Below are 16,147 nucleotides of genomic sequence, written 5' to 3' on the forward strand. Positions count from 1 at the left end.
AAAATGAATATACCTTTTAGCTAGAGCTGTCTTTTAGAAAAGAGTATACATGTGATTTTCTTCTGCTAGTAATAACTACACAGTAACAAAAGCACAAATAAATATAAATAAAATAATGGATGTTTCTTTAGTGTTTTTCCTTTGTTTTTTTTAATCCCATCATAGTGAAAGTTATAAATAGAGATGCATGAACATCATGTAGCTACAAGTGGAAAATGTGAATAATTAAAGGAGTTGCAGCTTCAGGTAAAATTACATCAATCTTGCAGGCTTTGACACTGCAGAACAACCTTGGTGAGCAGGTGTGCACTAACAAATCGCTCTGCTCCTGTACCAAAGCCAGCTCCCCACCTCATTTCTGCCAGCAAGCAATAAAAAAAGAATTACTGGCAAATATGCATGGCTTCAGTTTCACAAATACCATTATTTATCAGTGATGAATCTTCATAAATTGCTTTATAAACACCCCTGCCACTTGCATCTCAACAAAGCCATCAAACACAAAACAGGTACTGGGAATATGTGGGACCAAGATGTTTCCACAAATGTCAATCCAGACTGTTTCTTCTTCTTGAAATGGAAAAATAAAGAATGCAGCATTGTTTGTTGTTGTCTTATGGTATTTTCAATCTAATTTTTTATATGAAACTACCAAAGTATAGTATAATACCATGGCTACTGTATGTGTATGTATTTGACAGAGTCCAAAATTGTTTTTTTCTTCACAGGTATACAGTCATTTGGTACAGCAGGATAGCCCCACTAACTCTGTGACAATCACCTTGCAAAACGTTTTGCACAAGAGGCAAATTTCTTTAGCTTGGGAACATTATTTCGGAGATGCCTGTCGTGACTGCATAGTTAAGGTGTTACAAGGGCTTCATTATTAAAAGACTTGTTCTAACCTCCTCTTCCCTTAGCCCCTGAATCTAAAGGAGGAAATTTTTAAAGATTTTTCAAAATTGTAGTACAAAAAGTTGAAAGAAGCCCTTTTAAAAAAGGTAAAAATACTCTGTCATGATCCTTCAACCCCTAACTTTAAAGTTAAATACTCTACAAACTTCAAAATTCTCACATATGCACATTTCTCTACAACATACAGGCATTTAATAATATAAAACATTAATATCTTCACTGTTTTTAATTAGAGCTACACTAGCTGCTTAGAGCGTTGCATTTTAATTACCTCACAATTAATATCTTAATTGTTATTGGGGAAATGTTCAAAAGGCACAAAAGGAAGTTAGGCACTCATCTGCCACAAACTCAATGGGAGCTGGGCATTGGATAGCCGTCTGTGCCTTTGACAGACTTCCGCAGTTAGAGCTGAATGGGTCATGGATAGGGGTGAGCAGAGCATGTCCCGGGAGACAGGGAATTAGAAGTTAGGTGGCTCACCAAAAGGGAGAGATTCTCACCTCAAGGTGTGCACCCAGCAGACCCAAGCTCTGATGTGCAAGTATCTTTAGCAGTTAGTTCTGGTTCCGTCAGTGAAAATGTGCATGTCAGAATTGTTTATGTAACCTCGGTTTAGAATTTCCATAGTTTTTTTTAGTATTTGGGTTCTTTTAGAGCTGTGAGATCCATCTAAGTGTTTATTCGACCCTCACCACCACTGGTAGTGCATCTGTGGTAAGTCAATTTTTGAACAGTTAGCAGCTTTAACTACAACAAATTTTTAATATTCGAATAACTCAGTTTCTGGAGGAATAACCTATTGTCATGATTCAGGGCTAGCTGAACCTTTGCCCCTTCTTCGGTCTCTCTCTGAGTGCACCCCCTTCAGTTTTAGGCCTTGTGTCTGCTAGTGAGATAACTCAATATATGCATATGCAGTAAAGAATAGTAACCTGGTCAAGATACAGTAGTAATAAATTACAGGCAACTCCAAATCCATCACACCAGTGTTAAGGGTTCACAGTTAAGCACTCTGAAGTGACAAATGCCAAAGCTGTGTTTATCTGTACAACCTTATCTCTGGTTTCAGAGTAACAGCTGTGTTAGTTGTGCACACACACCATTGGATGTGCTGGAGTGAACTGTTCTAAATCTCAAATTCTCACATTCTACAAACAAAACAAAGTTTGCAGCTGAAAGGTTGGCTTTGCTTTTTGGTCAATTGACGTTTTTCTGGTGCTTACATTATTGGAATGAATAAGAAACCCGTGGACCTGTGTTACACAAGTCTCACAAAAAGAGAAGAGGACTTTTGCATATTTGTATGGTCTTTCTGAAAGCAAAAATTAGAGTAGACAGAAAGACAACGTAATATGCATAAACATTCCCATAAACTTAAACTAAGTTAATATAATTTTATATATATTGTACCAGCCTTGTCAGTATCCTTTTAAAGCTAGATATTCCAATCAGGATACATGGTACTGGCACCTCATTATAGATAGTTAAAAAAAAAAAATCTGTATCTTGTCAGAAACTTGTAATACAAATTTCTAACATATGAGGAAATTACTATTATGCTAAAACTGCATAGATTACCAAAGAATGTGAAGTGGCTACTGAGTGGCCACAAATTTGCTGCTCCTACAAAACTGTAATACTAAAGTTAATTACAAGTCTTATCAATAACATGACTGACTTGCTCAGAAAATAAAAGTCCACCTTGAACTAAGCAGCATATTCATATCTACAGGTTTCAGAGTAGCAGCCATGTTAGTCTGTATTCGCAAAAAGAAAAGGAGTACTTGTGGCACCTACCGTTATAGGCATGGAAAGTTAGAGAATGAGAGAGAAACCCGGATAAACTGACAGAGTTGTCAGAAACTGTAGGAGACACGTCTCCCCAAAATGCTAGACATGCATGCAAGTATAGGAAAAGGGGATGGATAACAATGAGCTTGGGATGCTGCTTGTTGGTCACAAGACAAGGAATTCATGGGCCAATGAAATGTGTTTTGACAACAAAGATGTACCGTCCTAGTCAAGAATATGGCTAGCACCTATCTTTACAATAAGGCCAAATATTTGTGTGGAGCTATTTCCAACATGTTAATTTTTTCTTGGCTTGAGGTAAACATTGTAATATTATGGGTTCCATTAGTAAGATTTGTGTTCAGATAGTTTAGCTTAGAGTACAGTGCTGTCAGACGCGGGATTCAAAACTTTAACAAACTGTGATATTACACAATACAGGCTCTCTCAGTGCTGTGGCATCTTAATGGTTTTACTATAGGTATTGTTTGAGTAATGTGATATATACGGCTTGACAGCTGCACGAACTGAAAGTTTACAGACAAGCAAAAGAGCAATAGTCATTTTTAGAAGAAAATATAGTGGGATGAAATCTGACTTTTTTTTAAACCTTTACAGGGGAAACACTCCCTTCATACAGAGTCAATTTTAAATGACTGTTAGAAACAAACACTTAATGCATTTACAAAGATGGATTATCAAATAAGAAAATCAAACCCTAAAATGTGATTTACTGGTGGTATGTTTCCAAAATTAAAGTAAGTATTTTTAATTAGCCTGTTTCTCTCTTGCTCATAAAGGTTAACTTTACTATGAAGCCATGTGATATAAATTGCATAAAATGGTTTGATAACTTTGGATGAATATTCTGTCCCCAAAATTATTCTTGGCAGATTGTTAAATTCAGGTATAAAGAGATCTCCCAGAAAATACCAAGCACTGTCCATCATAGGAAAAAACACAGCCAACACATCAAGAAAGTCACTGCCTTTGTAAAAAGTTTTCAAGATAATTTTCTAGTATCATATGGTGATATGCTGTACCACAGAGTAGCACCCTGTAATGCCCATATCCATCATTTATATATGGGTATGATATTTCATATGAAACATGCTATGTAAGATATCATATGAAAGGTCATGATTTGCTGAAATCCATTATTCTGTTAAAATATGTATATTGTTAGCATGTATGAAGTCATGAAACTTTGCTATATGGTTGTTATTGAAATATGTTGTAAATTTGGGAGTTGTCCGCTGCTATTTCTCTAGTGACAACAAAGGAAGTGATCTACACACAGGTGGGTGTTAAACCACCATTAATCAGAAGGGGTGTTGTAAGCAAGGGATTTATAGTTCTGTAAGAGAGTTGCACAAGCATCACACAATGGGGGACTGTTCAACTCTGACTCAGCAAAGCACACCAGGACATTTCTGGGCTAGCGTTTTCCAGGCACCTGGACTGAGGATATATCATAGGGGACAGTGGCATCATGCTTTTACCTTTCTTTCCCCCCACCTATACTGAAGGTTGGCTCCAAGGTTAAAGGGAAAACCTGTGTATTAAGGTGTAGGAAAAACTGCTTGATCCGAATACTGCTTAGTCTAATCAGGGTTAGGATTTAGACTGCATGCTTACCTTTCAGTTTCTTTGGTAATTATCTCTGACCTTTTGTGCCTACCACTATAATCACTTAAAAGCTATCTTTCTGTAGTTAATAAATCTGTTTTATATTTTACCTAAAACAGTGTGTTTTGGTTGAAGTGCTTAGGAAATCTCACCTCAGTTTACAAAAGCTAGTGTGTGTCCCCCTCCACGTGGAGGTAGGGCCGGACTGGGTAATGAACGTACGCACTGGTTAGGCTTCTAACCAGGGCAAGATGGTACAGTTCTGGGGTGCAAGGCTGGGGGCTTGGGAGATTTGCTGGTGCCTTTTACTGTATTATTCATGAGTGGTTCAGAAAGCATTCATGCAATTTAGCAGTGTGGGGCTCCACGTCCTGTTGTACTGAGTGATAACAGCACCTGGAGGGGTTTGCTGCTTGTCACTAGCAAAGCATTGTGAGAGACAGCCCAGGCTGGAGAGTTAAGAGGGCACTGCACAGTTCCAGGTTGCGCCCCAGGGATCCCATCTCACACATAGGATGGCATTACATATGCCCCTCCTTTTACTGGCATTGTTAACTTTCCCAAACAGCTATGGAAACTGCATTATTACTCAGTGGCCTGGGGAAGGTGGCTTCTGCTCTTGGGGGTTAGACTAGATGGCCCTTGAGGTCCCTTCTAACCCTGTGAGTATATAATTACCAGTGCACCGGATAGAACATGTGGCCCTTTGTTATTAATATACAGATTTTGAGAACTCAGTGAGCTTTTATTTAAATTATAAACAAGAAAATGTTAAAAAACTATAATCTTACAATTTTGAGGAGCAATAAAATAGACTTAGACTGGAAAGCAAGTAATTTTCACTGGCAGTCTGAGATAATCCATTCAGGTATGCAGCAAATTTAAAACCACAGGAATTTTAGGCTGCTGAGTAACAATTGATTTTGGATTGAAATTATTGCAGATGTTTTCAACAGTGTAATTTTTTTCTCAGAGTGACCCAGTTTTAGGTGAAAGCTGTCTATGAATTAGTCTCAGAAAAATTTCAGCCATGACATAAAGGTTATTTCAATCAAAATAGTGAAAACCCTGCTTGGGGCATACAGATGACTAAGAGAATAATCAGGCTATTCCTTTAAACCAAAAATAAGATTTATGTAGGAAAGTCAGACATATAACCATAATCATTATATGTTAAGAGAAGATATTGATTACTTCACTTTTAGCTATACTAATGGTGTATTTTATTTCCAAATAATGCTGATATTGTCTTACTTTATGATTATCTTACTGGTTTTTTTTTCCAAGACGCCAATTTGGGTTGCATTTTGAATTCACGTCAGAACTCTGATCTATACTGTGTTATTACCTACGATATTTTCTATGGCACAAAAAAACCCAACTCATACAATCTGCATTTGTTATCACCTATACCTCCTTTTAAAATGCTTCTCAGAGGTTACCTAGCATATTATCATGCTACTGCAATTTGATTCCTCCAGTAACATCAGAAAAATTAATAAAAACTCTGTTAACAAATAGCTTAGTATAATGTGATAACCTTGCTAAAAGCAGTGTATGTCATAATTAATATTTATTAACATTCCCATATTGACAGTCAGTGAACTATGACAAGGCTCACGGGCATTCATGGCAGCTTGAGGCAAAATTAAGTATGGGCAGACATGGCTGAAGTTGAAGTTGTATTCTATTACACACATGCAAATAGACATGTTTTCATAAATAAGCAGCTAAGATGGTGTAAACAAAAGAACTGTAAAGATATTTGTTGAATGTACCCCATTCTGTGATGCAGGTCATTAAGAAAGGTCAGAAGCACTCTTACTGGCATCTTTGGAGCACCAACGATTTTCTGCAACAGTTACTATCAATGGAGCTCTTCACATATTATGGTTCTAAATATGTGTTTTCAATCTTCAAAAAACAGGGTCAGATATTTCATACAGTCTCTCTCTTTTTTTTCAGTATACATACATTGGTGACTCACTATTTCTCTGAATAGAAAGCCAACTAGTAATTCCTGGTGTAGTCTATATTTAATGTGTTCTAACACAGGGTGGGGTGGACAGCGTTCTTACTTGACGTATCTAATATTTTATTATAAAATTAATAATGTTTTGAAAGTGCTTTGAACATGACATATTTATGGTTTCTGGAACTCTTGCACCACACAAAATAAATCTCAATAATCCTAAATAATTTCAGGGTCATACACCGTAAGATTAAACAATACTTCAGTATATCGTACTTTAAATGTTCAAAATTCCTTACAATACTCTATAATTTGAAAATGGTTATCATAAAAAGAGTCATAAGCATATTTCAAGTCTACAGTACTATGAAAGCTAATAACTTCTTATTCATACACAATGCTACTACAATGTACAGTACACCTATAAGAACGTAAGAACAATTTATTTGGCTTAAGATTAATTGAACTACTTAATTAAGATACACTCAGGGAAATAAATCAGGAGAAATGACCTGGGCAAGAAAATAATTATAATATTTTTCAACTGAGCTCTAGCCAAAGCATTTAGCCAAACAGCCATGGAATGGGAGAAGGAGATCCTCTGAACTGGCCCACACCTTCCAGAACTTCAAAGGATATTCTTGAACTTTAAGAAAGGCATTTGAATTGACCAAGAATGCAGAAGGAAATTAAAATACAATATGGAACAGGATATCAAATTAAATTAAGGTTTACATAAAATCTGATTTTGTTCTTGTTTCTTTACAAAAAAAAAGAACCCACAATTTTTATTTAACCTGCAGCTCCCTGTTTTGAGAAGTTTAGCATCTTAAAGCCCTGATCCTGTAAATACTTATGAATTTGCTTAATCTTATTACTGGGGGTAGTCCCACTGATTTAATTTACTCACAGTAATAAAGTTTTAAGCATGTTTCTGTTTATAGGACTGGGGTATACATGACAAAATTAACAGAGAATCAACAATAAAATATACACCAGGAAGGAGGGGAGTCTAGAAATGACTGATTATGGAGACAAGATTATTTAGTTTTAACTTGTGTGTGTCTTGATGAATCAAAAAAGGTATGTTTTTTCTTTTACCACTGAACATAGTGGTAAAATTGGGGTGATGCTATTAAAGCAAATTGCTGTGCCAAAGAAATAACAATGTATAATTATGCAGTGTAATGTTTTACATGTTCAGTGAGCTATCTGAATGTTGATTAAACACAAGTGCATGGAAATGCATATTCCAGTCTACTTAAGCTTATTTAATTCAAATGTTTTTTCATTAACCAGTAACGCTTTTGCTCACAAGTAAGGTTGAAGCCTCATGCTGGACTATTATATTTTCAGGAGACACAAGTTTGTACTGAGCTAAGTCACATCAGTATACATTGAATAAGATGGCAGAGTTGCTGACCAGTGGCTAAAGGAACCTGAAGCAGCCTGCACTTTTATGGCTGTAGCTCACAAAAGCTTATGCTCAAATAAATTTGTTAGTCTCTAAGGTGCCACAAGTACTCCTTTTCTTTTTGCGAATACAGACTAACACGGCTGCTACTCTGAAACCTTTTATGTAAACAGTCTCTTATAAGTTTTGAATTTCAAGTGCAGACTGCTTTAAATAGTGCTTCTTTATTGGCTTTTAAACAACTTTTTGTATTTCTGCTCTAGTGACTGCTTCTGTAGCAAGAAATGCACTCCCAAAGGAGGGAAGGATAGAGCTATCATCATATAATGAGATAACCATAGTAATAGCATACGGAGCAAATCTGAACGAGTAATTCATTGAGGATAAATTTGACTAACTGCACCACTTCCTGTTTGTGGTATGTCAATCAGTGATTCAAATTTTTCAATTCATTAATTATTTTAAATTATTCTAAAGTTGACTGAGTTCTCCATGCTTTACTTGAACCCTGATAATGGACCTTACCCAAGCACCAGTGAAGACAATGGAGACTTTCTTGACTTCAGTGGGCTGTGATCCAGGCCCCAAACACTATCATAGGTTCACATAAGCCTAATTTTCCAAACCTATAAAATATTTGACATAAACATACATATGTTCAACAGAATGCTTAAAAATAGGACACCAGAAAAGAAAAAAAAATTGCCATTTATATACCTGGTAAATCTGAAAAGAGCAGAATGCATTCATTGAATCCATTAGCCAGAAGCCGGTCCCGCAGCTGTTGCAGAATAGCCACTCCAATACAGAATGGGAAGGAAGAATTGCCAAGCAGTAATGTATCCCACAGATGAAAAATCTTGTGCAGTGGAAAGACATCTGCAAGATGGCACGGGCAACAAAATATTAATTATAACACACAATGTTAAGGTTTAAAAATATACATGACTAACCTTCTATAAGTTTTATTGTTGCCTCAAAGTTACCGCTTTTTAATTTGGGAACAAACGAGACTAAACTTGCTTAGCCTCAGATTTGTTTTCATATGTAGATTTATTACTCCCTATGGCAATCAACACTTCATTTCAATGTTAAATATCTACTTCTGCGGATTATTTTCTTTTTTGCTGCTAAGTACACACTTTAGTGATATTTCTTTCTCTTTTGGAACAATCTGTAATTATGCATGAGTATACTACTGGAGGTGGGGGGAAGGGTGAGAGTGAAAAACAAATATATGCAATGCTTCTTAGCTGACTGAGCTTTCAGAAGGGATTTTTCTCCTTTGAAAACAAACGGTCACTTACTTTCTCGTAACTGTTATTCTTCAAGATGTATTATTCACGTCCATTCCACATTAGCTGTGCGCGCGCTGAGTGCACGAGCGTTGGAAACTTTTCCCCTTAGCGGCTCCCGTCGGGCCCCCCCGAGTGGCGCCACTGCGCCGTGCATATATACCCCCGCCGGCCCGACCCCCTCCAGTTCCTTCTTGCCAGTGACTCCGACAGAGGGGTAGGAGGGTGGGTGGTGGAATGGACGTGAACAACACATCTCAAAGAACAACAGTTACAAGAAAGTAAGTAACGTTTTTTTCTTCAAGTGCTTGTTCACGTCCATTCCACATTAGGTGAATTACAAGCTTACCTCTGGAGGAGGGTAGGAGTCATGGAACAACTGCTCGGAGGACCGCTCTGCCAACTGCTGCATCTCTGGCCTGCTGGTTGACCACATAGTGGGTCGTGAAGGTGTGCACCGAGGACCAGGTGGCTGCTCTGCAGATCTCCTGGATCGGGACCTGTGCCAGGAATGCCGTGGAAGCCGCCTGCGCCCTGGTCGAGTGGGCCGTGACCGGAACACCTGCGAGCTCATAGCACGCCTGGATGCAGCTTGTAATCCAAGATGAAAACTGCTGCGCTATCACTGGGAGGCTTTTTACCCTCTCGGCTACACCCACAAACAGCTGTGCGGATTTGTGAAAGGGTTTGGTGCGCTCGAAATAGAATGCCAGCACTCGACGCACATCCAGGGTGCGCTAGGTGCGGTGACTCAGGTCCGTATGGGGTTTCGGGAAGAACACCGGCAGACAAATGTCCTGGCCCAGATGGAATTGGGAGACCACCTTAGGGAGGAACTTGGGATACGGCCGGAGCTGCACCTTGTCCTTGTGAAATACTGCGTATGGTGGCTCAGAGATGAGGGCCCTCAGTTCGGACACCCTTCTGGCCAAGGTAATGGCAACCATAAACGTTACCTTCCAGGAAAGGTGGAGGAGAGAAACAGGTAGTGAGGGACTCGAAAGGGGGTCCCATGAGTTTAGAAAGGACCAGGTTAAGGTTCCATGGAGGGACTGTGGGGTGGGAGTACGGGAACACCCCCTCCAACCCTTTAAGGAACCGCCCCACCATTGGGTGGGAAAACACCGAGCCCCCCGAGAACCCTGGATGGAAGGCGGAGATGGCTGCCAGGTGCACTCTGAGTGAGGTTGGGGCTAGCCCTTGCTGCTTGAGATGCAGGAGGTACTCCAGAATGGCTTGCACCAGGGCCTGGCCTGGCTGCACCTGTCGGCATTCACACCAACCCAAGAACCTTTTCCACTTGGCCTTGTAGGCCACCCTGGTAGAGGGCTTTCTACTGCCAAGCAGAATCTGCTGCACAGGAAGGGAGCACTGGCTCTCCAGGGCATTTAGCCACAGAGCCTCCAAGGCATCAGATGTAGTGACTGCAGATCGGGATGGAGAAGCCGCCCGCCGTCCTGTATAATGAGGCCCTAGTGTAGGGGCGGCACTACTGGGGCCTCCACCGACAGCTCTAGGAGCGATGTGTACCAGTGTTGGCAGGCCCAGGCTGGGGCTATGAAGATCACCACCACCCTGTCCCTGCGCACCTTGAGTAGGACTTTGTGCACCAAGGGGAGCGGGGAGAAGGCATACATCAAGGCCCCTCTCCACAGGATTGCAAACGCATCCGCAAGTGAGCCCGGGCTGCGGCCTTGGAATAAGCAAAACCATGGGCACTGGGCATTGGCCCTGGTGGCAAACAGATCTACCCGGGGAAACCCCACCTGCAGAAGAGCGAAAGCACCACGTCCGCCCTGAGCATCCACTCATGCATGTGATACGACCTGCTGAGGGAGTCCGCCAGCTCATTCCGCACCCCAGGGAGATAGGACGCCTCGAGGTGAATCGCATGGGCTATGCAAAGGAGGAGGAGGAGGAGGAGAGGAGGAGACCCTTGCAACAAAGTGGCGAGGAAGGAGCCCCGCCCTATGTAGTGTTGTCTGTCAGAACTGTCATGCTGTGACCACTCAGAGTGGTGTGAAAGATCTGGCAGGTGAGACGAACTGCCCTGAGCTCCTTCACGTTGAAATGGAGCGACCACTCTGCCTCGGACCACAACCCCTACGTCATGAGGTCCTCCAGGTGAGCCCCCCCATCCACACCAGCGTCAGGTCCGGAAGTGGGGCGGCAAAGGGTTCCCTTCGCAAACCACAGGTTGGGACTGCCACCACAGCAGGGAGTCCAGCACATCCCTTGGGGCTGTCACTACCAAGTGCAGGGGGCCCCTGCCTGGGCGGTACACCTGAGTGAGCCACACCTGCAGAGTCCTGAGTCTCAGTCTGGCATGCCTGACCACGTGCATGCATGCTGCCATGTGGCCCAGCAGCCGCAGGCAGCACCTGGCCATTATTGTTGGAAACTGGCGCAGGGAGGCCACTGCTTGTTGGATAGCCCGGAATTGGGATACCGGAAGGCTTGCCCTGGCTTGCATCACGTCCAGGACCGCCCCTATGAATTCCACTTTCTGCGTGAGTACGAGCATGGACTTGGAGACGTTGACCAGGAGCCCCAGCTCGCGGAACAATCTCAGGGCCACCTCCACATGGCCCCGCACCTCCACCTCGGATTGGCCCACCAGGAGCCAATCATCAAGGTACTGGTACACCCGGATTCTCTGCCTCCATAAGAAGGCCACCACCACCGCCATGCACTTCGTGAACATGCTTGGGGCTAGACCGAACGGGAGAACCACAAACGGATAACATTCTCGGCCCACGGTGAAGCGTAGGAACCGCCGATGTGCTGGGAAAATGGCGATATGAAAGTATGCGTCCTTCACTTCGAGGGCGGCTTATCAGTCCCCCGGATCCAGGGAAGGGATGATGGTGCCCAGAGAGACCATGTGGAACCAGGCCTTGATCAGGAATTTGTTGAGCCTGCGCAGGTTTAGGATTGGGCTAAGGCCCCCTTTGGCCTTGGGAATGAGGAAGTATCAGGAGTAGAACCCTTTTCCCCTTAGGCCGTGAGGCACTGCCTCTACCGCCCCCGCCCATAGCAGCGAGCGGACTTCCTCCTCTAGGAGATGCTCGTGAGAGGGGTCCCTGAAGAGGGACAGGGAAGGGGGGGGGGTCGGAGGGGAGGAGGAAGGTGAACTGCAGAGAGTACCCGTTCCGCACCGTGCGTAAGACCCAACGGTCTGACGTCATGGTGGACCACGCATGGGAGAAACGGGACAGGCAGTTCAGGAAACAAAGGGACGGATCCGGTGACTGGTCTGGTATGCTGTCGTCGAGCACACTTTCAAAAGCCTGGCTTAGTGTCCGGCTAAGGTTTGTGCTGGCCTTGGTTCTGGCCTGGCGCATTACTGTTATTATTGTTGTTGCACCGTCGCCTGTTATCCCTGCCTCGCCTACGGTAAGGCTCATGCCTATGGCCAGGCTGGTACTGGCGTTGAGGGGGAGGCTATGGCTTAAAGGGCTTCCTCTGGGTCGCTGGGGTGTGCATACCCAGCGACTTGAGCGTAGCCCACGAGTCCTTGAGGCTATGCAGCCTCGCGTCTGTCTGGTCTGAGAAGAGCCCAGACCCTCCAAATATGCAGCCTCGCGTATTCTGGACTTCGTGGGGCAGCCTGACTCCTGGAGCCACGCAGAGCGCCTCATGACCACCCCTGAGGTGACTGTTCTAGCCGCCGTGTCTGCGGAATCCAGGGAGGCCTGGAGAGAGGTCTTGGCTACTGCCTTGCCCTCATCCACCAGGGCCGTGAACTCCTGTTGGGAACCTTGCAGGAGGTTGTCCTTAAACTTCCCCACAGCTGCTCAGGGGTTGAAATTGTGCCGGTTGAGGATGGCCTGCTGGTTAGCAATCCTTAACTGAAGGCCCCCAGATGAGTACACCTTTCTACCAAAAAGGTCCAGGGGTTTCACCTCCTTGGCCTTAGGGGCCGGGGCCTGCTGTCCATGGCTCTCCCTTTCGTGCACCGCCGAAACCACTAGGGAGCATGGGACTCAGGTGGCAGAACAGGAACTCATAGTCCTTAGATGGGACAAAGTATTTATGCTCCACTCCTTTAGCCGTTGGAGCACTGGAGGCCGGGGTCTGCCATATAGTCTTATAGTTAGACTGAATGGTCTTAATGAGCGGGAGCGCTATTCTGGATGGCCCTTTGGGGATCAAAATGTCCACCATGGGGTCCCCTGCTCAACCGTCTCCTCGGCCTGCAACCCCAAATTTTGGGCAACTCTGCGCAGCAGTTCCTGGTGGGCTCTATGGTCTATTGACAGAGGGCCGGATACCTCTGTACCGGCCACTGCCTCATCGGGGGAAGACGAGAAGGTTAGCTGCTGCTCGATCCCCTCTGGTTAGTCCTCCTGCTCCCCATCTCCTGTAGCAGGGGCCCCCGGCTCAGGCTGGGGCGGGAGTCCATGGGACAGCACCGGGCTCGGTGCCAGACTCTCCGGTCTACGTTGGGGAGATGCTGGAGGCCTGGGTACTGTTGCTCCCGGCACTGTCTGGCGTCAGTGCGGGGACTGGGACCGCTGCACCAAATAACTTGCCCTGGAAGGGGCCCTTTGGTGCTCCTAATAGGCCCAGGGGGTCCCGAAGGGCCAATGGCCTGGTGGCCCCCATTGAGGTTACCAGCTCCCCTGAGGGTCTCTGCTGTCCGGGCCCCGGTACAGGTAGCTATAGCAGCCGGAGCCGGTGCCGGACTGTGGAAACGCTGATCGCGAAGGCCATGGCGGTGCCAACAATCTGCACCAGTGGGAGAATGAGTGGCTCCTGGCTGAGCAGGATCGGGAGCAGCATCGGTACCCCCAGGACTGGGACCAGCGTTCCCTGGACCGGGACCATCTGTGGGAGACCTCTGGTGAGGGTAGTCTCAACTCCTCCTGGTGCTGGTCTCTGGGTGGTGCCGGAGAACGGTGTGCCCTTCCTGGCGCTTCTTCGCAATTGACCCACTGCCAGTGCTGCAACCTCCTTCTGGGCCGCTGACAAGTGCGAGTCTGTGGAGTCGGAGCTCGACCAGGACCAACTGCAGGAGCAGTGCCGGTACGGTGTCTTCGAGCGGCACACCATTGCCGGCTTACCCCTCGACGGTGCCAGAGGAATGGGTGCCAGAGGGTTCTCCCCATACAGGAGGGGACTCGCCGCCGAATGCTCGATGAGGTCCTATGCGGCCTCAAAGGTGCCGGGCGTGGAGGGCTGATCCGTTATGCCCTTGAGCCCATTGTCCGCACTGAGCTCACTTAGGTCTGGGCTCGGTGGGGCTTGTGCCGCCGGGACTGCCTGTGTCAGCACCAGTACCGTGGCCTTCCCGCTCTTGTCAGTGCTCGGGGCCTTGGGAGGCGCCAGCCTCCTGTGCGGGGAACGACCAGGCCTTCCTTTCGGCTGCGCCGGGGGCCGCACCGGGGAGGACGATCAATGCCGGGGCCTAGCCTGACGCTCTGGGGCCAACAGTTTACGTTGCTTCGCCAGTGCTGGGTCTCCCGACGGCTCCAGGGCACTACGCACCAAGGAAGCCTGAGCCAGCATTGGGTGCTCCGGGGCCGGCGGCTGAAGTGCGGCCTCCATCAACAGTTGTTTTAGGCGAAAGTCTCTTTCTTTCCTTGTCCTTCGCTTGAACGTCTTGCTAATCCTACACCTTTCAGTTTGATGTCCGTCCCCCAGGCAACGTAGACATGAGTCGTGGGGGGTCACTAACTGGCACAGGTTTGCGGCATGTGGCACAAGCTTTGAAGCCATGGGCTTGCGACATGCCCCGCGGCCGGTGCTGGAGGCCTCCAAGCACCTAATCACTTAAGTTTTCACAATCTATATGTAAACGAACTGATAATAGCTACTCTAAAGGCTAAGGGACTGCTCTTCTACCAGAGAGAGAGAGAGAAAACTTGTTCCAAAGCTGCCACGGACCGTAAGAAGGAACTGGAGGGGGTTGGGCCAGCGGGCGTATATATGCGAGGTGCAGTGGCACCACTCAGGTGGCCCGCCGGGAGCCGGTAAGGGAAAAAGTTTCTGACGCTCGTGCACGCAGCACGCGCACACCTAATGTGGAATAGATGTGAACAAGCACTCGAAGAAGAACCTTTTCTTTCAGGAAAAAAAGGACTAATGGCAATCTGCACATAAAATACTCCAGATGACTTTATCCTATCCAGCACGCTTAAATAATCTTTTTTTTTAACTATCTGTGAATAGAGGAAAAATGGGTAGAATTGCTATGCTCACAAAAGGTTTAACTGAATGGACCAACAGTAGTCAATAGACAACACTGCTTTATTGCACAGGCAATCTTTAACTCTCTGATATTTCATCAGTATATAAAACTTGCATTCTTTTCCTAATAGGAAAACTGATCAATTATTTTTTAATTAACTCCAATGCCATCTGATATGAAATTGGAAACCATATCTCAGAGGGGAAGAGGAAGTATAATGGATTATTCCTACTTTACAATTGAAATAATGCATTATCTCCATATAGAATCATCTCTATCATTTAACCTTACTCAGGTACAATACTCCTTTTGTCCAAGGAACAATATAAAATCATGGTAGGGTAGTAACAGATCTGTGCAATAGTAAAGTATTGGTTTATACAATTAAGGTGTATTTACATATGCTGGCCTTTAACCCAATAAAGTCACTATCATTTTCTCACCTCAAAAAATTGGCTCTACTTTTTTTAAAATGTGACAAATTATATATGAAGATTTTCTGTCTAGGTAAGGGCTTCCTCCTTCAGTACTGATCCCTGGTTTCAGGAATAAGAAAAAGTACCAGTTGCCATGGAATCTATATACAGTATGACACAACAGAGGTCTATAAAATCAGGAACAGTATAGAGAAAGTGAATAGGGAAGTGTTACCTATTCACATAAAACAGAACGAGGGATCACCTGATTAAATTAGTAGGCAGAAGCTTTAAAACAAACATAGGGCAGTTCTTCTTGACATAATGCAGTGAATTCATTGCCATGGATATTGGGATGTATAACTTGGTTCAAAAAATAATTAAATAAGTTCATGGAGGATACAAATTACAACTAGGGGAAGCCTGGAACATGTAACAGATCTCTGAAATGGGAGGCTCCCCCCTCCCAAAAGCTGGAAGAGGCCAGTTTTCTCATAGATGCATGGAACTGAAAAGACT

At 44.6% G+C, this 16,147-nt stretch overlaps 1 protein-coding gene across 20 annotated transcripts in view; it reads right to left on the reverse strand.

The window, feature by feature from the left end:
- Positions 1-16,147, reverse strand: part of TBCK (TBC1 domain containing kinase) — a 280,573-nt gene that overhangs the window by 160,571 nt on the left and 103,855 nt on the right. For all 20 annotated transcript variants that reach the window (XR_012158526.2, XR_012158524.2, XR_012158514.2 and 17 more), the window contains one exon: positions 8,442-8,603. Coding sequence is in view for 1 of the 20 variants with exons in the window: in XM_073340839.2 (XP_073196940.2) it covers positions 8,442-8,603 (162 nt within the window). In the remaining 19 variants the exon portion in view is untranslated. The remainder of the gene's footprint in view (positions 1-8,441; positions 8,604-16,147) is intronic.

This window comes from Lepidochelys kempii, chromosome 4 (assembly GCF_965140285.1).
Source record: "Lepidochelys kempii isolate rLepKem1 chromosome 4, rLepKem1.hap1, whole genome shotgun sequence".
Classification (NCBI taxonomy): Eukaryota; Metazoa; Chordata; order Testudines; family Cheloniidae; genus Lepidochelys; species Lepidochelys kempii.